Below are 26,066 nucleotides of genomic sequence, written 5' to 3'. Positions count from 1 at the left end.
AGAATTGTATGCAGTCGTGGGGAGGGAGGGAGGTAGTGGGGGGTGGGTGGGGAGGGATAAAATCGCAATTGTATGGCAGTGATTGTTAACCATTAAAAAAAATAAAAAAATTAATAAAAAAAAAAAAAAAAAAAAAAAAACAAATAAGGCAAGGTCTATCTGTCAGCACAGACTTCCTAACCAACCCTCTATAGCACAAGTTCCTAAAAAGAGACCTTCGGTCCAATTGCGCTCTTGCTCTGAATTCTGAATAAGCACACCTTTGGATTCTGGGTCAGAAAGAATTCTCGTTATGAGGTGGAAAGAGCCCAGATCTCAACGAACTTACTTGGAATCTGCCTGTCCCCTGAGGGCCTGAGGAATGAATGCTAAGAGTGATGGGTGCTGATGGTGGATCTTTAGGGGGTGGAGGAGGGAGGGAGAGCCCCCCCAAACTAACCACATTCCTACTTCAGCTGTGCAGCAAGATGGAAGGACTAGCAGAGGAGTCACACAAATATAAGTGATGGTAAGAAGAGAAATCTGCAGAAGGCCTTGGCTGCAGAAGGACCCAGACAGTTAAAGGATCTCTGCACACACTGAAAACAGACTCAGCAGCGAGGTCATGGTCTGGCAGGCATGGAGAAGCAGAAGGAGCCCCCACAAGCATCTAAGGATCCAAAGGGGTGGGATGAGAGACACCCCTGCCCGGGCCCATGCCAGCCTGGGAAGGGAGAGGGCTTCGTGGTCTTCCCTTGACATTCGATGTGAATGGCAAATGCTGTTGTCACCATGGTTCGTTTAACAGCCAAAGACAACAAGAACACTGTTCTGTCTCCAATGGCAAATTCAAGGAATAAATTTTCCTCAACTGGCCAGGAAGTTGTGAATCTTAATTGTGGCAGGAAGTTGATAGAGGAAAATCTGGTTGCTATCCAATAAACTTTCATTAAATAACTTCAAGTGTGTGCAAAGCACCGGTCTAGGTGCTGGGGATGGAAGACAGACACAAAACTGTCCCTGGCCACAAGGAGCTTACATACTTCTGGACATAACAAAGTCAAAACAAAATATGAAAAGCAGTTTTACTGGGTGTGGGGGGGGTTCACAATTTTAAGGGACAAGCAAAGGTCTTATTGTATGAGAGGTGGAATTGAGGTAGGACAAGGAAATGCCAGGCACAGGAGAATTGGAATGTCACATAAAAGCTGGCTAGTCAGTTGGGTTAGGACATAGAAGGCCTGAGGGACATCAAGATGGCCAGTGCTCATCTGGAGAAACCCAGACTTTCTGTGAGAAAACAAATGGGCTGAGCTTTTCGATTTCAATGTTCACAAATGAAAGCAATGCTGCCTCAAATGGGGAGAAATCCAGTGGCCATTAGCTAAGTCTGACTGGCCCAGAAACACTTCAAAGGCAACAATCAACCACGAGGTGCCACCAAGGGGAAGCTAATCACCATCCTAGAGAAGGTGATAAGGATGGGAAAAAAGCATCTCTGCTCTCTGGGGCTAGCAGAGACAGTGAGGTGATGCTTGAAAGAATGGGAGAGGGTGGTTAGGACACTACAGAGAAGAAAGGGGATGTGAAAAGACAGAGGAAAGGAAAATGCGGGGTAGAAGAATGTGACACTGAGACAGGACAAAAGAGAAAGAGCTGGTGGACCCTTGGGGCTTAGTAACAGGTATGAAAATCCTGTCAAGAAAGGGTAAGTGGGATAAACTCTGGAGGAAGCAGCTTCTTGTGTTAGAAGAAATGAGGATACAGGTTCCCAGGTGTCAGCAGGAGAGAGGGCAGCTACCAAAGGACAGGGCAATTTAAAGGGGATGGTAGAACTCATGACTCTCTGTCAATCCAACACAAACTGATCAAACAATATGCATTTATTGAGCACTTTGTGCCAAGGGGATGATCTCTCCACTGGGAAGGATGAATAAAAATAGTTAATAGAAAACTGAAATCCATGGGAAGTGTCCCCACACTTGGTGATTTCTGGGAGAAATGTCCCAGATCCAAGGAAGGGCAAGTGCTCCTCCAGTGTTCAGAAAGGTACAATCCAGGTTCCAATCCTGTGACCTAGGGCTAGTCAGCTAACCTCTCCTCACCCTCAGTTTTCTCCTGTGTAAAATAAAGGAGTCGGACCAGATGTTACAGAGTCTAGTCTAGATGTTCTAGAGTCTAGTCAAGCCCAGGCTCCGTGAGGTTGTTTCTGCCTCATGCTTTTTTCATCTCATTTGTTTCTCCATCTTTTTTCTTCCATCCTCATTTTCTTGCTTCTGCCTGCCATCTCCCCAATCCACCAATTTATCCTCCTCTTCAGTGTTTCAGTAGATATTCTTCCCTCAGAGCCTTGTTCCAACCCAGGTCAATTCACATAGAATCGAAAAGATGGAGAGAGAGGGGGGCTCAGTTTCACATGCCTTGAACTGCAATCCTTTATGTCTGCTATTAAGGATTTCAATCAGGGAGGGATGGGAATCTTCATCAGCCTCGCCTTGTTTAGAGTCAGAACAGCTGCGTAAACAGACTTTTCTGCAACACCATGGACAGAATGGCCTTCCCCATGGAGAAATCTTGTCTCTTGGCCATGGATGAGGAACAGGGGCACCTGAGAGCCCTTCAGGGGAAGGGTGCAAGTGATGTGATGGTGTGTGTGTGTGTGTGTGTGTGTGTGTGCGCGCGTTGGGGGGGGGGGTGTAAAGGAGATGACTGCAAAAACGTGAATTTGCTCTTCCAAAAGAGCCTGCCTGCTGTCTAATAGCAGCACTAAGCAGAGTGGGGTGTACAGGAAGGATGCCCCTAGGCCCGACCTGCCCTGCTTCATTCCCACCAGCACAGGCAGTGATTGTAGGTCACCACCTCCCTGGGAGGCTCTGAAAGGGCTTTCTGTACACTTCCTGCACTCCAAGCCCACTCATCAAGGATTCAATCACCTGCTACCTCGTAGAAGGCATAGAAGAAAGGTCTCATAATCTCTTAGATGTGAGGCTAGCCTCAGGAGCCACTGGTCCAGCATTCTTATTTTACAGATGAAGAAACAGGCCTGGGGAGGGGACAACTCTTAGCCCAGGGCCGATCACACGGTAAGTACTTAATGACCACATGCTGCCTTGACTTGACCAAGTCACCCAGATAATCAGTGTCAGAGGCAGGATCTGAATCTAGGTCTTCTGACTTCAAAGCCAGTATTTTAGATAGGGTTTAAAGAAAACTTGGGGACACATTGGTTGAAGGAGATAGGGGTAAGCAGGTATACTGATTAATGCATGAAAAAGCTAATTAATTAATTAAAATAAATTATGAAATAATTACAATATGCCAGATAGAAAAGCAAGATAGTGTCTGCTCTCCAACAGATCACACACGAACTAGGGGAGATGATACATTTTGGAAGGTTCACCTCCCACGGAAGTGGTGGCCTCTTCTGGGATCATGCCCTCTGCTGATAGGAAAGGTTTCAAAGGGCAGGGATATAGACCTCCCCCCATACACCCCTTTTCTGTGATGAAAAGGCCTACGAATGGCAAAGCCCTGAAGGTCTTAGGATTCAGGGGTAGGTCAGGTGAGAATTCTCGAGAGGGTAGAGACCATAGCCTTTGATCTGACTAGACCCCATGGGGACAAAAAAGCATAGATGCTTTCAACATTTTTAAGATATTTTGATACTGGGGACCTGTTCAATTTTTCTCTTGTCTCACTAATGCCTTGCATAGCTCCCAACACATAATTATTAATAAGTAAACACTTGAATACAACGGAATGAAATGGGGTAACATAATGGGGAGGCTTTGCATTTCAAATGATGGTAACTGTGTTATTCCACAATTCTCCTAATAAGATACTGAGGACAAGATGTTAAGGGGGCGGGCTTAACAACTTGGCCGTAGCACTCGGAATGAACTGATGGAAGAAACAGATCCTGTTGTGTGAGCTCACAGAAGCCCCCCACCCTTGCCTCCAATGCTTTTCACAGCAACTGAAAAACTGGTCATGTTTACATGGCAACGCAGGAATCCTTAAGGGGACATGCTTCTTGACTCTGGGAAGTGACGCTCATATGCAGGATGAAGGCCACATAGGAAAGAACTCATACCATCGTACATCACCAAGAAAATCCACTTCTAAGACTTATGGCTACAAGGAAAAGGTTTTCTGTAGCGAGAAATATGGCTACCACAGCAGTAGATAAGGTGGCCCTTCCTCCAAAGGAATGCCAGTGGTGGCACTGATCAATTTTGTTTTTGTATTGTGTTCACCTAGCCCAAAGTCTAGCACATAGTAGATGCTTGATTGAGAGAGAGTATCTGCAAATTCTGCCTCTAACACATCAGTTATGTGATAATGAGCAAATCCTTTCACCTGTCCAAGTCTCATCTGTAAAATCTGAATTAACCATGACTTCAGAGGGCTGAATGTAAGGTACTACTCCTTTCTTTTCAATAGAGAAGTGGTGGGCTACAGATACTGAATGAGGCATGCCTTGTCAAATATGGCTAAGACTGACATTACTGAATGCACTTGGGTTGTCTCAGCCCCAAAGTCAAGGCTTCCTTAGTGGTTTAAGTACAGGGTCCTACTTGGAAGATGGTGATTTGTGATCATCTCCAGATACCTCCTGGGAATCCCTGTGATTCCTACAAAGGTAGGGGAGAGGCTGATCGACACATTTAGTGAGTGCACTCCCAAACAGAAAAGGAAGAAATCTCTATTCTGTCCCACTGAAGCACTGCCATTAGAGCTCACAGCAAGAAACACAAATCTCAAGGCAAGTGGCCAAGCTGAGGTCCCGAACATGAGAAGGCTGGAGGTTCCTAACAAGACGACACTTTGCAAGCCCGGGCTTGATGTTTCTCTCTAGATCCTCTTCTCACAGGATGGATATAATTTACTTAGATTTTCAAAGACCTTTTGATACAGTTTCTCACAAGTGACTATTATTGAAACTTGGTAACCATGGAGTGAAAGAGAAAGTCATATCAATGAATTAAAAATGGCCTGAGAGAGCGAGTGAGAAAGAAGCAAAAAGGATAGCTCAATGGCCAATTCTCATTGTGGGGAAAGGTTAATTACGAAGGCTCTTGGGACTCAGCAAGGAGCTCAAGTTCTACTTAACTAGTGACCAGGAAGGGGAAAGGCCAATTGGCATTCCCCTCCATGCCCTGCATATCTGCTCCCCACACAGAGCTCCCATTGATTCAGACAGAATCTGGCACACGGGGAGATGCCTGGGGTGAGGATGAGAATTCAAAACCAGCATGGCTGGAGGAAACAGGTGAAGGAAGATGGGTTCAGAGGGTCCTGCAGAGATCCCTGAATATGAAAAGGGAACAGAGGTAAAACGTCAAGAGATGGGCTGGGTTTTCTGGGAAGGTTGCATTTTCTGGGAATGTTTGCATAGTAATCTACAAAAACATATGGTGTTTAAATAAAAAACAACAACAACAAACAGCAAGAAATTCTGATCCGAACAAAGCAGACTTGTTTGCTCACCCAAGAGAAATTTAAGCTGCTATTGGGTTCACAAAATTCACAGAGCCCTGCCGTATAACCAAACTAAATATACCAGCAAGATCTCCCAGTGTGGATGGGTAGAAGTCATTCATTCATTCATCCACTTAGTTCAACAAGTATTTATAAATACCTGCTAACGTGTCAGACATTGTGCTAAGAGCTCAGCATAGAAAACAGAGGTAAAGGCAGGCTACACAACTCTAATGGATTTGGCAAAGCAGCCACAATCTAATGGATTAATATAGCCTCTCTTTGCTTCAAGGAGTTTATATTCTATTTTCAGAAAATGGCATACACAGACAAATAAATACAAAATAAATTCAGAGCAAATATCTCTGTACCAGGATTTACAATATGGGTTAGAGTCTGAGCTGTGGTTAGGAAGTGATCCTAATTCATGGGCCTGAACAATGGGCCTTGACCATTGGGAAAGAGGGAATAACATGAATAATCCTGTATAAGAAACAGCAGTGGCACTGACCCTTAAACAGAAGCAGTCCATTTAAGAGCCAGAGGGAGAAGAGAAGGCATTCCAAGAATGGGGCACAGGCTGAGCAAAGAACAGGAGGGAGACAGTAGGGAAAGTAACACAGACCAGTTTGGCCAGAATGTGGAGGGCACAAAGGGAAACAATACTTAACAAATTTACAAAGGTAAGTTAGCGTCAGATTGGGAAGAGTTTTAAAAGCCGAAGAGAAAAGATCATACTTTGACCTTGACACAATGTCCTTCTCTCTGAGCACAGGAGTGGTACAGTCAGGCCCATGTACCAACTGGTACCAGTGGTACCATGTCAGGTACCATTCAAGACACCAGCAGAATCAGAGAAGGTTGTCAATCCATCAGCCAATCAATTCATTATTAACTGTTGGAACTGTGATTAGAAGAGGATCGTTTCACGGGGGACGCAGAATACCGCCTCTGCTTTGAAATAGACACGGAACATGTTTCAGAGTACATCTCCTTCTCCTGGTCAAGAGACGGGAGTCTAAGCAGCACACGGAGGTGTAGATGGGGGTGAGTTTTCTTTGTTTTTATTTCTTCATTATAGGGGAGAATGCTGCCGAACAAGGGAGAAGAAAGTTTGGAATATGCCAGCAAATAACGGTGGTATTATTTTTTGTGGTTGTTTTTTAAAGGCATTAATACTTCCTCTGCTTTTTTTTAAAAAAAAAGTGAAAAAAAGGAAGAAAAAATGTTTCTTGTTTCGGAATGAAATTTTAAGACTGACTCTTCTTTCCCTTTTCAGAGTGAGCCAAAGCTCTTAAAATTAATGTTCCAAGCTCCTCCTCCGCTTTTACATGGCCAAACTAGGAAATCAGATAATTAGATGGCAAATCAGCACTGATCTTTGGTGATTCCAAAGGCAACTCAGGCTCTGGAAGTGAAAGACTCAAGCTTGGTTAGTCAGAAAAATGGCAGTTACTGAAACGCTAAATAAACTCACTTTTACTAGACAAGTCATGCTAACCCCTGGATGCCACTGCAATGGATCTGACCTAGGAAGGCGCAGCTAGGCATCCCACCTCTAATACTCACTGCTTGTGTGACCTTGGATAAAACCTCAGCGTCCTCATCTGTAAAATAACAGTAGAGCCAGATCCGTGGCGTCAAGCTCAAACAGAAACCTTGGGCTAAAGGGTCTGTGAGGGCTCCATATTGACTTAGAAGATTACATGCTACCATTATCTATGTTCTACTGTATCTTTATTTATTTTGCTAAATATCTCCCAATTTCATTTGTATCTGGCTCAGCTGCTCTTGGGAATGAATGTATCATCTGACAAGCTTGGACCAGATGATCAATAAGAATCCTCCTAGGTCTAGAGCTATGATCCCTTGTATGTGTGCATGACTTTCTTTTTTTACCATAATTATACAAACAATAGGGATTTAGATGGACTAAAATGTTAATAATGGTTGGCATTTATAGAATTCTTTAAAGTCTGCTCATCACTTTGCATTGATTATCTTATATGAGACCCTTACCAGCCCCATGAGATGAATGCAATAGCTATTATCATCCTCATTGTACTGATGAGGAAACTGAGACAGAGATGTGAAGTGACTTTCCCAAGGTCACACAGCTTAAATGCGTCAAAAATAGGACTTCCACCCTTGTCTTCCTGAATCTGAAACCAGCTGGCTAATCTTCTACTTGTCTGCGATTGTTGTTCACTCTACATTCACAGCAGGCCTCTCTTCATCAGCCAATTCTGTGAAACAGCACACGAGAGATTTTTCAAGAGGATCTATTTAAGCAAAGAGAATTCCACCAAGCACCAAGGAATTCTTTCCCACATTCTGTCCTTAAGTATGCATGGTTTTATTGGTGTGCCAGTACAGACTGCAATCCTCCTTTTAATGCGAGGCCTATAGAAAACTTGCCTTCTTGAGTTGTGGAAGTTGTTTTCGGTTGCGGATGAAGCACTTGGCAAGGAGCACCCCTGAATCGAGCTGTGAGGGCTCCGGCCCTTCTCCTTGGTCAGATCTTCTGGAGTTGGTGCTCTGCAGATTGGTCTTCAGGAACCCAGAATTATCTCCAAGCCATGAAAGTAGGAGGTTAGGGAAGGAATTCCTGTAGTGACCCATGAACAGATCAGAGGACCATACCAATCCTGATGTACTTACTACTCACCGTGCTGATAATACTGTAAGGAGCTCTTTTCTATTCTGGACCCGAAGATGGTTAGTTTTATATCTGGAATCATTGATCAATGTAGGCAAATTCAGGACCTAAAGGGGATACACACAAAAAAGGTTTTTTTGTTATTTAAAATTTCCTTCATAAATCCTTTTCCAAAAGCTAAAGCTCAAGACCAACCCACAATACAACCATGGTCACCTTCACAGGTTCTCCCTTCCCCCAGGTAAGCAGTTCCACAGGTGTGGAAGACTGAACTTCAACCAAGTTCCTCAGACTGCTGAATGGGTTGCGTGGAAAGGGAAGGAAAGAAGCGGTGATTAGTCTCTCTCAAAGCTCAGCTAAAGGGCAGCATGTGCCTGACTGTGTGATTCCCACATGATTTACTCTATAAATGAATATAGTCCTCTAGACTTAGAGTATTATGTCACGTGTAGTGGCAAAAGCCTATTTTCTACACAAGGAAAATGAACTCGAGATGAGTGGGGGATCAGGCAGCCCCACAGTCTACAGGGCTCACAGTACAAACAAAAGGCTAGGTTTGTACTGCACCTTCATACAGTGACTCCCAGCTAAACTCATCCTTTTCCCCTTTGTGTCTCCATATTGCCATAGATCCTACTCTTTGGGGAAACCACATGGTGGTGCTGTCTTCTCTCCAGGTCCCAATATGGATGGGTGGGAGAGAGAGACAGACAGAAAGACAGACTCAGGGCCATTTGGTATTTCCTCCATGATGCACAGGCTTCCCAGGAATGCCGTGTGATTGAGTCTTCAGGCCTCGATGGAAGCCATGTCTTCATAAAACTTCTTTTCTTTGCCGTTTCTTTTGCTCTCTCTTTCACATGCACGTAAAATAGTGGCGCAGACAGAAAAAGCCACATTGATAGGGAAATCAAGACTTTAGATTGCCAAAGACACAAAATAGGCACTACCCAGCTCCTGTAAGAATACCTGGGCATGCCCATGACACCAACATCCTGTGAGCAAGACAAATCACCCTTTTCTGCAATGTTACACAATGTTACACAAACACACACACACGTCTCAGGCACATACCACATATATACAACTACTTCCATAAATAAAAATGACTTCCAAAAGCAGCATGTAACCACATGCATGCAGAATCAGCCTTGGAATCAGGAAGCCATGAACCCAAGTCCTCCCTATGACTAATTTTGCTGTTTGGCCATGAGAAAGTCACTTACCTTTGAAAGGAATTAAACATTTGACTTGGTCAACTTTTTAAGCACCTACCATGTGCCAGAGGCTAGAAAATCACTTGTTAGGTATGTTAACATGGGTCCTTGTGGCACATGGGCTAGACTAGAGGGTGATACGTTCATTCCAATTCTCAACTCTGTGTTTCTCTGTGAATCTCTTGGTGCATCCAGGCAACTTTCTAGAATAACTGTAAGTGAAGTTGCCAGTACACATCAGTGGAGAATGGAGTTTCATCCCTGGAAGGTCCCTAGATAGAGGAAATCACAAGTCTGGACCAAAACAAACACAAAAAAGATTTGTTTGGCCTCTCCAAGGTGCTAGGATAAGGTGCTAAAATACAAGGGGAGGCTTTGCAGACTCAGGTTTGACCCCTCCAATAAAAAGCATTTTATGAAAAAGTTCTGCACATGTGTGCACATTGATGTTTAGAGGCCATGCACACATTAGGAGCAGGATGTCACAACCACTGTCAAGAGCAAAAAGATGAGCTAGTTTCTTGGCTACAGGTGGGAAATGAGCAAAATCTGGGTCAAGGGCATGGATGGAAACCACCACTTCTCCCCCCAGAAAATCATCCTCACCTCTACCCTAGCATTTCCAAGCCATATTCCCAGACATTCAGGGTCATAATGGTGGTGAGCCCTGAGAGAGACCTAGTTCTAGGGGAGCCTAGTGTTCCTCTCCTTTGTTCTAGCCTATCCTCCTCCAGTCATAGACTTTACTTAAGCAGGCCCTTGAGGATCAAGGAACCTGGAACTGAATAAAATGAGACTAATGATTTCTAGGTAAGTAAAACCACACCTCCAACAGATATTTCTCAGAAGGCATTTTGGAACACATGGGGCCCCTTCCAATGTGGTACACCCCCATCATCTGAGACCATCTGCCTTACTCAAACAGTGAGGTGGCCAGATCAACCCCCTCCTAGGAAAAAATAAAATTTTATAGTTGAGGAAACTGAGGCAAGTAGAGGCGAAATGAGTCATCCAGGGTCACAGATAGTGTCTGAGGCTGTATTTGAATTCAGGTCTTTCCAATCCCAGTGTTCTATCTATTAAGTCATTCCTGCTTGCCTGGGATCATAGATTTAGGGCTGACAGAGCCTCAGAGACCAATGATGAAGAGGATGATGATGAGGAAGATAATGATGAAAATAATGGAGATGATGATAATGGTGGTGATGATGACGATGAAGATGATGGCATTTAAGCAGAGCTCTAAGGTTTATAAAGTGCTTTACATGTTATTTAGATCCTCATAGCAACGCCGTGCAGCAAACGCTATTATCATTTTTACTTTACAGATAAGGACACCGAGGCAGAGAGAGATGAAGTAGCTTCCCAAGGATGCCACAGCTAGCAAGAATCTGAAGGAAGATTCCAACTCAGGTCTTCCTGACTCGCTCTGTCTACTATGACAAGATACCCATGACAAAAGTATGCCAGTCCCTGCCTTCAATGGCCTTACATTCTACTAGGACATACAGGTAAATGCAAACTGTATTGTATGGTAACTTAGTGCAACAGAAGTCAGTGAACCAGCATTTATTAAATGTTTTTACATGCAGGCACTAGGCTGATGTACTATGTGCCAGGCACTATGTGGACATTCACAACTAGGGGGACCTAGAAGAAAAGGTTCTTGAAGAGAGCTGAACTTTGGACAGAGGTGGAGACATGAAAGGGAAGAAGGGCATCCTAGGCAGGGGGAGCAGGCAGGAAATGGAATACCACCTTGAGTCACTTTGGCCGGAACCTGCAGTCCACCAGGCATGGAGCAGGGTAGGGAGGGATGCTTGTCAGTCTGAAAATATGGATCCTCTGAAGCCAGACTGATGCATCTCAATGCCAAGCAAGACTTTGTATTTTATCCTAGAAGGCAGAGGAAGACGCTGGAGCTTTGTGAGCAGAGTGGGCAGTCAAGAAGCCAGGCCTGTGTTAGAGGAATCTCAGTTTGGCAGCTATGGGGAGGACAGACTGGAAAGAAGAGATAATGGGGGCCGGGAGATGGAAGTGGTCATGATGTGAAAAGTAGAGATTCCAGAGATGGTCCAAAGATAAAATCTTTGTATGTGTAGACATCAGGGTCCCCCTCTACCTGCCCCAGGACAATGAAGCATCAGAAGAGGACACCAACAGCAGAAGAACATTGTCAGGGGAATAAATTGGAAGGTGTTTGCAGCCTGTGGGACCCAGTCAGAACCCCCCCCCTCTTGTGAAGCAACTTCATGAAATACTCCCCCAAAAGAAAGGATCCGCTTTAGTTCCCGATGACATCATTCAACTATAATGTCCCTTAAATGAAAACCATCTTTACGGCCGTGTTTCACAAAAAGCTTTTCAACAACAACAACAAATTAAAGACCCAAATCTGACTTAATTTTTTAATCACATCACAGGGGTTGGCCCAGTTCTCAGCCCTCTGACTTTTATTCACTTGGGGGGAGGGGCATGCTCTCACATGCTATGATATCAAATGAAAAAAACAAACACTTTTTTCCCTGTGAGGGGGTCACTATTTTTCTTTACTATTTCTCCCTTAAGAAATAATGAAGAAAAATGCTAGAGTCCACTTCCTTTTTTTCTTCCTCCCCTATAAAGGAAAAATAGATCTTGGAAGTCCCATCAGGCATCTTGGAAAGGAACAAGGCTATAATGACTGCGCCAAGCAGCCTGGGAATGGAAAAGAAGTTTCCCAAGAATGTGTGGAGACAGGCTCACAGTTGTGCTAAAACATCGGAAGGAGCATTTATGGGATGGGAGAGGGGCCCTGGGCCCCCTGGGAGCTGAGGAGGCCTCTATTAGCCGAGGCATTTGTTTTAAATATATCCATTTAATGAGATCATTTGTTTCCCACAGGTTAAATCCAACCTAGTCATTTATCATCTGAGATATGCAGAAGAGAGGGAGAAGAGGGAAAGCCAACCTAAAATAACAGGCCCTTCTCCAAGGTGTGATTTCTCTTCCCTCTGTTTGCACAGACTCTCATCTTTCTTTCAGCAATGATTAAAGATAGAATGAACCGTCACCAACTAAAGTACCAGAATCCCATCTATTGCCCTTCCTGTCACTCTGTGTTTCGCTAATTTCTTCTTTTATTTACAGTTTTAAGTTGTATTTATATTTTGTACGTTATGCACAATTTCCCATTGAGACCCATCCCTTGTAATAAAGATTGAAAAGTGGGGAGGGGGAGCCAGGGAGGGAAGCAGGTCCATGAAATTAGCCAACACATCACCCAGGTCTGAGATTACATAATGTTATATTTCCACTCCCCCAATCCACCATTTCCATAAAGAAGGGTGGAAGGTGAATTCTCATATCCCTTCTTTGGGTGAAGCATGGTTATCATAATTTTGCAAAATTCAATATCAATGGTCAACGAAATTCTCATTAATAATCCTCATAGCTCCTCACCCAGGAAGGGGAACAGAACAGTTCATGAATCAGAAATCCAGTCTCCTTTGCCTCTACAGTAGCATAGGTCAGGACTGTAAACTTGACTTTATCCACAGCCCACTGGAAACTGTGGATACCCCAGACTCCCTGGGTCAAAATTACCAACAAAATCCTTCCATCGAGTCAACTCAGTGGCCAGTTGATTTCTTTTTCAAAGCTCCTAAAATAACTAACCATCAAAGTAATTATCCAACTTTCCTACACAAACTAAAATTACCTTCAGGTGATTCTCCAGAGATGCCTCCATTTCCATGCTTCTGACTACTCTCTAGCCCAAGGGTCATCACTTTGTTTGGGTCACACACCCAGTGAGCAGCTACTTTAGCCTGTAGACCCTTTCTTAGAATCACATTTAAATGCATAAAATAAAATACATAAGATCACAAAGGAAAGTAATTATATTAAATCTAGTTATCAAAATATTTTTCAAAAACAACTGCATGAACCCTCCGAAATCCATCCAACTAGGGAAGAAGGATCTTGGGCCCTAGGTTAAAAATTCTTGTTTTAGAAGGTGAAAAAAAGAAATATTTCCTTCTCTCCCTATCACCCACAATGTTCTTGGGTAACTGAGGCATTAGTGTAACACACCTAGGTCCTAAGTCCCTAAGTCCATGGTGGACTTGGGAATACTCTTCTCATTAGAAAGAAATAATTAGAAATTAAAAAGAAATAATAAAGCACACATCTAAAAGATGTGTTTAAAACATACATGTTTGAAATGTGTCTTTAACATTTATCCAGTCAGTTGCAGAGTCTTGTCAATTCAACCCCCATCCCTAGCATCATTTCCTCCTCTCCACTCGTAGTCACCACCCTGGTTCAGCTTCTTCTCACCTCTCACCAAGACTATTACAATCTTGTTCTCATTGGTTCCCACCTCCAGCCTTTCCTTAGTCAGTCCATTCTCTGTATGGCTACTGAGGTGACATTCCTAAAGCCCAAATTTGACCACACCATTCCTTTGCTCAAGAACTCTCAGGGGCTCCTATTGCCTCTAAGATTAACTAGGATCTACTCTGGTTAGCATGCAGAGCCCTTCCCATCCTGTTTTCAGGGTCCCTTTGCAAACTGATTTCTCATTACTTCTCAGATTTTATAATCTGGACAAACTGGATTACTCCTTGCACATAACATCCTTCTCCCCCCTCCATGCCTCTGAAAGATGGTCCTCTACGCCTGGAAACCAGTCACTCCTCATCGTCACTTCTTAGGATCTCCAACTTCCCTCAAATTTTACCTTGTGTCACCTCCTATAAGAGACCTTTACTGCCCTTCAATTGTTAATATCCCCTAAATTACTCAGGATTAATTTTGCATATAGTTTTGTATTTACATGCTAAGTAATTTATGTAAGGAATTCACCCTCCCAACATAATTTTAGTTCCATGAGGACAGGCAATGCCACATTGGGGGTTACTTTGGTTCCCAGGATTTAAAACAGGACCAGATCTATGATAGAATCATTGACAGAGAGATAGAAGGAAACTGGAGTCCACATTTTGTCTGGCCTCCTCATTTTACAGAGGAGGAAATGAAGGGCCAAAGAGCTGAACTCTCTTACTCAAGGTCACACTGTTAGGAAATGATATTATGGGCAGGATGTGAACCCAATACTTTGACTCCACAGAGAAAGCATTTTTCATTGTACCACGTGGCCCTGTAGGTCTTTAATAAATGTTTGAGAATGACTAAGTGAATGAATAAACTAATGAATACTGGAAAAACCTATCACAACAGACAGGAGAAAAGCTTAAGGAGTTTGGGGGGGTGGGGTGAAGGGGGGAAAAGTCAGGCTGGCAGAGCTTTCTAGAACAAAATAATCATCCCCCTCAGACCCTGTAAATAAGAGAGTTAGCACTGGACAGGATAATGACTCCAAATTAATGGCAAGAAGACAGTATTATAGAAAGTTTCAGATTTCATCAGCATGACTATATCAGGACAGGCCATACTCCTTCAAAAGGCACATAGTCATGCTGGCCACACTGTATATACATTGTTCTCTGGGTTCTGCTCACTTCACTCTGCATCAGTTCATACAAGCCTTCTCAGATTTCTCTGAAACTGTCCTTTTCATTATTTTTATAGCCTAATACATTTCACTGTATTTACGTACCACACTTTGTTTGCCATTCCCAATTCGACGGGCATCCCATTAGTGTGTAATTCTTTGTCACCATTAAGGGAGCTGCTATGCATATATTTATACATATTGACCCTTATTTTCTTTCTTTGATCTCTTTGGGGTATCAGCCTACCTCCTGACAGAGAGGTCATGAACTCTGATGTTGATGATGCAGGTGATGGTGCAGAATGAGACGTGTAACTTTAGACATGGCCAATGTGGGAATTTGTTTTACTTGATGAAATATATTTGTTAAAAAGGCATTTGTTTTTGTTTTCCAATCATGGGGGTGGTGTAGAAGTGAATTAATTCTTATTTATAAGTTTATTTAAATAAGTTTAAATTAATTCTGAATTTTTTAATGTAATATAAAATAAATTAATTTTAATTCATTTAATTGTTCATTTTAAAATGTCACGTAAAAATAAAAAGGCAAATAAACAAGCCAGTGGACAGTATAGCTGAATGCCTAAGCTGAAGCCACATAACCACAATGAGACTTCCATCAGGGCTAGCTAAGTGGGGACATCAGACACTGCAAAGCACAACCATTTAGTCCTCATGAATAAGAGGGAAAGGGTCCAACAGGCAAGGTGGCCCTACTTTAGCAGTGTCCTCACCATGGCTTCCATCATCACTGACAGGATTCACACATGAAAGAACCTGCCAAGAGCCTCTAAAAGCTACACTTGATTCTAACTCCTAGGGGAAAGAATGTCAGTTCTGCAGAGAGGGAGAATGGAAAAGTCCCAGAGACCACAAGAATCCCACTCAAAAATCCATAAAGAGCTTTTCATGAATCCCAGGATAACAGATAGGGAAACCGGTATGGAAAAGCCATATAAAATTCTGCAAGTCTTATAATCAAGGAGGCACTTCTGAAGGAGCTGGTGAAAGCTTTGGGGGCAATCCTCAGCCTCAGAATGAAGCCATACTCGGGGTCCAGAGCAGACAAGCCAAGTCTAGGACTGCATTCAATCTCCCTCCATTTCCTCTGCCTGAGGATCTCTGGTGGCAGCTAAATACAACCCGGGTGAGCTGGGCCACTACCCTCTCCTCAGACAGGCAAACAGAATAAGGAGGGCTGGAAGAGTCAATCAATTCTTAAGTTCCTTGGGGAAGAAGGAAGAGGTTGACACAGGGAATGACCTTTGGATTGGAAAGGACAGAGCAAAAATAGCAAATGGGGAGCTAATTAAATAGGAAGAGTGCACATAGCTGCCCTTGATGAATCAAGTGAACCTCATCCTTGGGAAAGGAGAAGGAGGGAAGGGAACGAGCATACATTAATCACCTACTATGTTCTAAACACTGTGCTAAGCGCTTTACAAATATTATCACATTTGATCTTTACAACAATTCTCAGAGGTAGGTGTTGCTACTGTCCCCATTTTATAGTGGAGGAAACTGAAACAGACAGAGGTTGATGTGACCTGTCCAAGGTCACACAGCTAGTAAGTGTCTGAATCTGGATTTCAATTTAAGCTCAAATGGGGAGACAAAGAGTCAGACATGACTAATCCACTCAATAACTCCTGAGCTTGGAGCCAGCACTCTATCCACTGTCCACTGCACCATCCATCTGTCTAGGTGGTCTGAGGACTGAAAGCAGTGGGGAATTCATCTTCTCCAAACCCTCCCTATTTGGCAATGGAGTGGAAATATTACTTCAATTGCAGACTGAATGGTATTCAAAAAACTCCACCTCTCTCATCACCCTTGTTTTTGCCATCACCTGCAAGTCTTCCCCTTGAAACTTCTTTATCTCACCACAATCCATCACCATCCTCCCACCCCTGTCCTTCTGCCTTCCCACCCCCAGCATTCTTTGTCTCACTATGACTTCCAATCCCTCCACTCAGCACGTTCCCATCCCCCCTACACTGGCTACACTCACCTTCTTTCCCCATGTTGACCTCAGGTAAAGCCATTTAATTCTACTGCCCCCTTTTCCTATCACCAATCTTGTCCTACAAAGGTCAGTCTTGGATTATTCACACCAACCACTCTGAAGCTGAGACATCCATGAACTGTTGCCTAAGGGCTCTTCTGGACCCTCCTGGCTTTAGAGAGACTAATGAATAGTAACTGTTGCTGTTTCCCTCCCAGCCTGATGCCTTTCTTCTCTTTGCCTCATTAAAGGGGCCATGCCCTGGTTACTTTTAAACAGGCCTATTCAATGAATGGGCATTACCTCACCTCAAGTGAGTGCCTGCAAAGACCTTGGCCTAAAGGGCCCACAGTCTCCTAGTGCATCCTGGGTCATCTCCAATCATCCTGATGAATATCTGGTCACTGGATTCAGATAGCTCTGGAGGACAGGCTGGTGACCTACACGGCCCTCTCTCACTCAAAACAAAGTCACGTGCAAGTCATGTCATCATTTCTCTGATGGCATGGTCTTCTTCGGCAACGAAGGATGGACACAACTGACATGCTGCTAACCAAAGCTAGGGGAAATGACGAAACCTTGCTGATGGGATGCCCTATAAACTTATATTATAAAACCTCAACTGGACCCTCGCTACAACATTTCGTCCTCCACTCAGTGGTCAAACTGATCTTCCTAAAGCACAGGTCTGACCATGCCACCCCACCTCATTCAACAAATTCCAATGGCTTCAATGGCTCTTTAGCTTTTAAAGACCCTCCTAACCTGGCTCCTTCATAAGCCATTGTCCTTCAAGCCTCAGTTAAACTTCCAACTTTTGCAGGAAGCCTTTCCCAGTGTAAAATTATCTACCAATTTATCTTGTCTAAAGTTTGTTTGTACACCATTGCTTTCATATTGTCATCCCCTTAGACTCTGAACTCCTGGACAGCAGAGGTTGAGGGTTTTGTGGATTTTGCTTTGGTTTTGCCTTTCTTTGTACCACCAGCACTCATCACAATGTCAGGCAGACAGAGGGCATTTAATAGAGGAATGACTTAAAAAGTATAAGAAGATAGGAGGAAGGGAAACACAATTAGTGATCATAGCCATGAACATGAATAAGATTAATTAACACATAAAATGGAAGAGAGTAGTAGAATGGATGAGAAAGCATAATCCAACAATATCTGAGTAGGATTTGAGACAAAGGCATGTTACATCTGTTACACAACTGAGGTGGTGTAGGCTCCTAGCACATTTAGGGTCTCCTCTGTGGTGATTTTATGGAGAGCAATAGACAAAAATAACACAGGATAAACTGTGACCCACATCACTGAGAGAACATATACATTCATGAGGTCACCAATTTATTGGGACAAAGAAGTATTTAAGTTTGGTCTCTGGTTAAGAATGGATTGTACCAGTCTGAAATAAACTAGTAGAGGAATCATTTTCCCATATAATTAATCTGTCTTTTGGTGGTTGAGGAAGCTGACATTCACAGTTAAGAACAAACAGCCATATCCAGAAATATACTTAAGATGGGCTGTTGTGTGACTGTCTCAGGAGCAGACTTTTGACCCAGAGAGGCTGACGTTCACCATCGTTCCTATAAATATGGTGATAGCTAAGTCAATCTTCTGAATGACAGTTTTGTGAATATGTTTGCATAACTATGAGTCTTAACCCCACTGGTTATGACCCTTCCAAGCTCATTGCTTACATGCTACACTAACAATGGAGTGACCAGAAGCTAGAACCAGCTCCTTCACTGTGGTCCTCAGGATTGTGCCAAGATGGGCTGTAGGTTGAGGCCAGCAGCATGGGACCTTAGTGAAAGGATTAATAGCCAATATATTCCTTCTACACCCGGTGTGTCTGTTATTATACTGCAGATCACAGAATTCAGAATTTCAGAGTTGGGAAAGAACTTAGTGACCATCAATCCAATCCATATACCCTTATCAGAGCCCCTTCTAGAACAGAGTATATATAGCAAGGAGGGGGGGAAATCTGAGTTTATAGTCATCAAGTGTGGATGTTTCTGCCACTTAATACTTTGGTACTTAAGTGGTAGAGTGGATAGAGTTCTAGATCCATCAGTTCCAATTCAGCCTCAGTTTCCTTATCTGTAACATGGGTATAATAATTTCATCTACTTCCTAGGTTTTTTATAAGAAATAAATAAGCACTTTATGAACCTTAAGACACCATCTAAGTCCTAGTTTTTAATATTACTACCTATAGGACCTTGGAAAAGTCACTTAACTTTAGATAACGTCAAAGGTACTTTTCAGCAACAGGTCTGTGACCTTATGCATCACAAACAATCAGCCCTTGTTTGAAGGTCTCTTGTGAGAGAAAAGGAAGCCACAGGCTCCTGGGACATTCCACCACACTCGCGGATACTTGTTCTTGCTAGGACAGTGTTCTCTCCCCAGAGTACATCTTTCTTCACATTTCATCCATTGCTCCTAGCCCAGCCTTCCAGGGTCTAATAAAACAAGTCAAATCCCTCCTCACATGGTAGCCCTTTCTATATTTAAGCAAGGTTACATCTCCTCCTCATGGTTCTAGAGGTGCCCTTGTGAAGTCTGGGGCTGATTCTCTAAAGGACGCTCAAGTCTCAATATAATCACTTTAGCCAGCCATGATTAAGTAGTTTTGAGAAAGGGCTGTCTACTAAGGTGTATGGTAAGAAGAGTTGGTGTAAAAGCTCCCCCCACCAAAAAAAGTCTGGGACACACCCACCAACATGTACAGCATCCAGGTGTGGGTTCAAGCTCAGAGAGCACATGAGGCAGAAAAATAACACAGATCCTGTTGCTAGAATCCTTTGCTCCCACTCTTGGGGTACTCAAAAAGGTCCCCTTAAGTGAAACATCATTTCTTTGCTGGGTTTCCTGTGGCATCGTGAATCTGCATCTATCTGTCCTTGACTTCCAATACAGATATTGGCATCAATCTACCCAGGTCACTAGAACATTGATGATGAGGTGTCTGATGTTTTCTGAACCCTTCTAGGCTTGCGAGATTCCTCCAGCCAAAGTGTTTGGGGGAGAAGATCAAAGAGAACACTCAAGGTCAAAGTGGACTCATCCAGGGATGTTACAAGTTGAGTTATCAGTAAGCTTGATACAAAAGCAAGGGCTGTTTTTAGAAACACCTCAACATGTTAGACATGGAAGGCATTGAGGCACAGTGACTTGGGTCAGAGGCCATTCTTTCCTTCACAAGCTCTACACTTCATCATTCAGCACAGTCCAATAATTAAGTATTCAATCTACAATCATGACCCCAATCACCAAATAAGCAGCTCTGTCTCTGCAGACAGCCCATAGCCTAGAGCAGAGACAGTAGGGTCCAATTTACTCACAGTGGCCACCAATATATCAGAAAGATAAGAGGACAAGAGAACTAGAGAATCCATGAAATGAGTGACCATTAAGATAGGCAGGAATGGGGAATTCCAATTCGGTCTATTGGCCTCTAGAACTCTCGCCCCCTTCCTTGATGACTTTAGAACTTGGTCTACAATCTTCCCACAAGTCTCACTCCCAACACCTCACTCATCTCCATACCCTGCCATCTTACCAAATGGCTTTAACATTCCCACTGATAAATCTTCTAGTCCAATGGTTTCATGATTTCTTACCCTCCTCATGTCATTTCATCTTCCCTCTACATCCCCCATCCATCAACTTGGCTATATGTCACGACTTGGTGATCATTAGCACTCTCCTACCTGCCCCCAAGATGGTGAATTCTGACTCTTTGATCCTTCTGCCTCCCCCACGTCATTACTCTTGTGCTAAACATGATCCCTGCCCATATCAAGACCTCTGGTCCCTTGGACCCTCCCAAGTCTATGTTCACTTGCCTCCCTAGACTAGGCTGGATGCCCAGAACAGCCATTCATCAGGGCTCTCAATGGACCATCCCCATCCCCTTGCCCTTTAACTCCATCTATTTTAGCAATGCCCAATCCTGGGAAACCTCAAATGTCTACTTTCTTCCCTCCTACCCCTGGGCTGTGGAGCCCTGCCTGAGAGCGGAAAAAACAGAGCTGAAGGACTCTGTTCTAAATTCACGCAGTCTAACCTCAGGCAGGCCCTTAATGCTGCTTGGCAATCCTTCTCCTACATTCCTCAAAATTGTTTAAAGTGATTTATCATTTCCTCCAGGCCCAAACACCATCCTTCTGCTCAGCATATTACTTTGTCTCCTGCGTTACTAAGAAGCTTGCCGCTACCAGATGAGAGCTTCTGTCCATGCATTTAAAAATCTCTCTGCTCTTCCTCCATGCCTCATACGTTTACTGTCTAACGCTTGATACTCCTTTGGAGTTCCAATCTCCATGTCTTTGCTCATGCTGTTTTCCTCAACTGAAATGCACTGGCCCAGAATTGATCACCATACTGCTGATGTAGCTTGACCTGGGCAGAGAGACACCAGTGCCATTGACTGTGATGGTAACAGTGTCATGATGATGACGACGATGATGATGAAGATGATGAAGATGATGACGATGATGACAAAGGCAACCAGAATACCAACAATGAGATCAATAAAAGTAATGACATAAATAACTGGATCAACAGAGGAGTTGATAGAAATGATAATAATACTAACAGCACTGATACAAAACCTTAAGATATGCAAAGCTCTTTCTATGCATTAACTCATTTAATCTTCACAACGAGTCTATGAAGAAGATATTGTTATTATTCCCATTTTACAGATGAGAAAATGAAGGGGGAGAAGGAACAATCATGCACTATATGCCACTCACTGAGTCACATCAGGTATAAATTATATTTCATATAATATTATATATGTATTTGTGCATGTATATGTATAGGTATGTATGCATGTATGTATATATATATATATGTGTGTGTGTGTATATGCATTTATATGCACATAGCTATCAAACAGCACATGACTCAGAACAGATCCCTGGGACCTGCCAGTAGAGACCCACGTGACACAAAACTATTAATTCACCACTAGAGAATCACCAAACATTTAGTCAGTCTCTAAGTGAACCGTGCAAGGTGCTGACTGCTCATCACTCACTGGGTCAGCTTGGAATCCACCTCACCCTGCTGTCCTCCAGCTCACACTCTGGGTCCTGCGTGTGAGCCCAGCAACATCCTCTGCAGCATTGCACCTTACACCGAACTCTAGGCTGTGGTGGAGGGAGCCCGAGTTGAGCCCCACCCCACCCCAAGCCCCACTTGGACCACACTTCTCTCGGTTATGCCCAAGCTTCCTTAACCCTCTTGTCTTTTAGTTTTTCCAAGGCTCGACTGTGCACAGAATTCTGTGGTCTGCTTTCTCTGCTCCAGAGCCTGGGCTGCTGATGAATGCATGAAAACGTACATATTATGCCCTTACTGCATGCCAAGCAATGCTAAGAATGCTGACTTAGCACAAGGGAGAGATGAGAAAGAGCCTGAGCTCAGTAACTCTTTGTTGAATGAACTTCCCTAGACTAGATCCCTCCCTTTGAAGACAAGGGATCCACGATTCCAGGTTATGAAGGAGAACAGAGAGAGGACAGAGAGAATACAGAGTATTCTCTGGAATAGAGTGTCTTCAGGACAACTCAAAGGCAACAAGATGGTAAAATGCTGCTCCTGAGGTTAGGCAGATCTGGGTTCAAAGTCAGCCTCAGACATTTACTGGCTTTACCTTTGCCTCTGCCTGCCTCAGTTCCTTCCCACAACATGAGGGTCATCATGACCTCAAAGCCACGATCACACGGCTAGGTGTAGTGAGCCAATGGAGGCCCCACAGGTCATTAGTGGCAGAGCCAGGTCCTCTGACTTCAAACCCAAACTGGGCCTACCACGGCCCCTACCTGGCCTGGCCCCTTCTCCCCTCCATTGGCCCATGCTGAAGATAAGCCAGACTGCAGTAAAATTAATGGCGAGCAGTGCTTTGGAAGAGAAATCTCACAAAATATTTTTCTTTATGGTTATTTATGAGGAAGTTCAAACACTCCACATTGATCTATGGCAATGAATCAAACATGAAAAGGATTCACTGCAGCTATTTTCAACAACAGGGAGGAAGATGTCAGCCAGTAATTTGCTCTCCCCCCAGCTCCCCACCATATGGGCCCGGTGAGGGTCTGCGATCATTTAGAGCAAGGAGCGGGCTATTACATCTCTGCTGCTCCAGCCATAAGTGACTTCACAGGCAGCGGCTTCCGTATGGTTCAGATTTCTGACGGTGACCCTTCCTAATGAGGAGTCTTTGATCCCAGATCAAATGTTGGAATCCATCTTCCCTACACTCACTCAGGGCCCCATTACCGGGACTCGCCTCTTTTCCACCTTGGCCCGCCCCAGCCCTCCTGCAATCAGAATCAGCGTCATTTATCACCTTCCCTGCTCAGCGGCCCCCACTCTGCTGTGGTTTTCAGCCCCAGCAGTTAACCTCTCATATAAAAGGAGTCATTTCCATTTTTTTTTTGGACGCGTTAAGTTGACTGCATTAAATATGGTTCCCAATAGGATCTCAAAAGGAATTCACGGGCATCTTAAAAACCTCAAATGATGCCCAGAGTGCTGTGGTCAGCTGAAAAACATGAATGGTGCCTGGGCAAGACAGGGAAGGGAAGAGGAAAAATTAAAAACAAAAACAAAAAACAAAACAAAGCTTTCTCTTTGCCCAGAAATATATTTTAATCAACTTTTTTGAAATTAAAAACAAATGTTCTGGTGCCCTCCTCAATCTAGCTTGTATTTAACTAGTTCACATTTATTCTCCAAATGTTTACTCCACATATGCTAATGTAGGTACTTGTTTTCCTACTCCCTCCTTCCAAGGCAGACTCCTGGAGAGCAGGATTCTTTTCTTCATGATCTTTGAGCACTGAACACAAAGCCAAGACAATCATAGGTGTTAAATAAATACCTATTGATTGATATCGATTCTATTCAGGTATTGCTTTCCTCCCTAGACCGACATATTAAAAGAGTGAAATGGAAACACAGACTTGGAAACACAGACTTAAGATAAAAACTTTTGTATGCATATGTGTTTCTGATCAGGGATTTCATCATCATGGGGAAATCCTGGTATGAAAATTCCTTTCACGTATTCCAATAGGCACCCCTTCTGTAACTTAGCTCCTGGAGAGAAAGTACTATTTCATTTTTGACTCTTTCAATAATTCAGTCAACAAACCTTTAGTCAGCATTTACTGCAGCATTACCCAGGGGACAGCACATTGCCTGACATAGAACAGACACTTTAAAAAAATGCTCATTGACAAATTGATCCTCACCTAAGAGAGTTATGGGAGAACTGAAATGTCAGCTCAGTGGTCAAAGAATTATTCTGTCCAAGGCAGGATCTGAACCCAGGACTTCCTGACTCTAACGCCAGTCCTTTAGTCACTATTTAGTGCTGATGCACATAATATATAAAACATATGGTCCCGTAAATGAATTGAGAGAATATCTAGCCCAGGAGTGGAATGTCTAGCCAAGTTTCCAAACTTTGGAAGATGTATCTCTGTGAATAAATATCCAAAATGAAATGGTTTGAAAATGATTTCCCTGAGGATCTCATTTTGGAAACTGAGTTTGTAGAAGTAGCGTTGTTTTAAGAGACTGTAATGAGACCTTAAAATAATAACAAAAATATGTAAGTAAATATTCATCAGAGGATAAGACTGCAAAGTTTTATTAAAATCCCTGCTAGAAAGAACACTGGCCTGGCAAGGCACCCCAGCTCTGCCATTAATGGACAGGTCAACTGACATCTCTAAGTTGGAATTTCTTCATCTCAAAAGTAGGGAAAACAAAGTGGGCACTGCCCTGCAAAGAACCAATGTTGATGCCTACCAAGTGAGGAACTGCTTAGGGAATTGTGGGGCAAGGACATAAAAGAATACCACTGGGATGATGGAAAAAATAAATATGGAGGACACTGAGAAGCCCTGAGGGACTTGTCAGAGGGAAGAAAGTAGCAGCAAGAAAGCACTCACGAAATGAAAGTGCCTAAGCCTGACCCCCAAGGAGTGACAAGAGAGCCACCTCCCTCCTCCCTTTGCAGATGTGGGTGTTTGTGGGCGTGTAGTGCACAGCAGAATACTGGAGTGAACTGATGGACTGATGGGTTTGGGGTTGCTTCTTCTTTACAACAAGAGATAGTTCCTGAGAAATGAGAGGAACAAGGATATATTGGGAAATGTAAATAACATGAAGACAAAAGATCTCAACAAAAATTCATGTTAAAAGATTTAACTGGTGTTACCTGCTTCGCGGAGCTCTTGCAAGAATCACATGGAAACCTGTCCCTCAAGATGGCGCTGAAGGCAAAGAAGGGAGCCAAGTCCAAGGCCTTGAAGGCCAAGAAGGCAGTGTTGAAGGGTGTCCAGAGCCAAAAAAGAAGAAGATCCAAACATCCCCCACCTTCCAGCGACCCAAGACACTAAGACTTTGGAGGCAGCCCAAATATCCTCAGAAAAGTGCTCCTTGGAGAAACAAACTTAATCACTATGCCATCATTAAGTTTCCCTTGACCACTGAGTCAACTATGAAGAAGACTGAGGACAACAACACCCTAGTCTTCATTGTGGACATCAAGGCCAACAAGCATCAGATCAAGCAGGCAGCAAAGAAGCTGTATGACATCGACGTGGCCAAAGTCAACACACTAATCCGACCTGATGGAGAGAAGAAAGCTTGCTCCAGACTATGATGCTTTGGATGTTGCCAACAAAATTGGAATCATCTGAACTGTGTCCAGCTGTCCCACTGCACCTAGAATAAAAAGTTTTCCAGGAAAAAAAAGAATCACATGGAAGTCCCTATCTGAGTGAGATATAAAATATTTTGTAAGCTTCAGGTGCTATATGAATAGGAGCTCCAATGAGTGCTAGTGGCCATAATTATTCATATTAATTAATTCAATTTAATAAAGCCAAGTGCTTGAAGAACAGTGCTCTAAGTACTTGAGATACAAAAAGTACAGATGAGGCACAGACCCTGTCCTCATGATGTTGAGAGTCTAGTGGGGTGTAACATAAACCCATTAGTAACCACCATACCAAATGGCACATGGTAAATGCTTACAAAGGTCAAACCAAGTACTCTCGAATGTGCAAGAGTGAAATGGTTTTGGCCAAATGCTTGGGCCAAAGATGGCGTGGTGGGAGATGGTGGTACTGGACTTGGACTTTAAAAGTCAAAATAGGAGAACTTTCAAGACAGAACTTTGGGGGAC

General features: G+C 43.4%; 1 protein-coding gene and 1 long non-coding RNA gene across 5 annotated transcripts in view; one reads left to right on the top strand and one right to left on the bottom strand.

Moving 5' to 3' along the window:
- SUGCT (succinyl-CoA:glutarate-CoA transferase) overlaps positions 1 to 26,066 on the bottom strand; it is a 634,978-nt gene that overhangs the window by 392,356 nt on the left and 216,556 nt on the right. For all 4 annotated transcript variants that reach the window (XR_011964838.1, XM_072599106.1, XM_072599108.1 and 1 more), the window contains exon 11: positions 8,129 to 8,226. Coding sequence is in view for 3 of the 4 variants with exons in the window: in XM_072599106.1 (XP_072455207.1) it covers positions 8,129 to 8,226 (98 nt within the window). In the remaining variant the exon portion in view is untranslated. The remainder of the gene's footprint in view (positions 1 to 8,128; positions 8,227 to 26,066) is intronic.
- On the top strand, positions 3,976 to 12,388 carry LOC140497772 (uncharacterized). The gene is made up of 4 exons (XR_011964839.1): positions 3,976 to 5,312; positions 6,236 to 6,507; positions 10,665 to 10,847; positions 12,220 to 12,388. It is a non-coding gene; the product is annotated as an uncharacterized lncRNA (long non-coding RNA).

Source organism: Notamacropus eugenii, chromosome 3 (genome assembly GCF_028372415.1).
Source record: "Notamacropus eugenii isolate mMacEug1 chromosome 3, mMacEug1.pri_v2, whole genome shotgun sequence".
Lineage (NCBI taxonomy): Eukaryota > Metazoa > Chordata > Mammalia > Diprotodontia > Macropodidae > Notamacropus > Notamacropus eugenii.
This window is presented reverse-complemented; position numbering and strand designations above follow the sequence as displayed.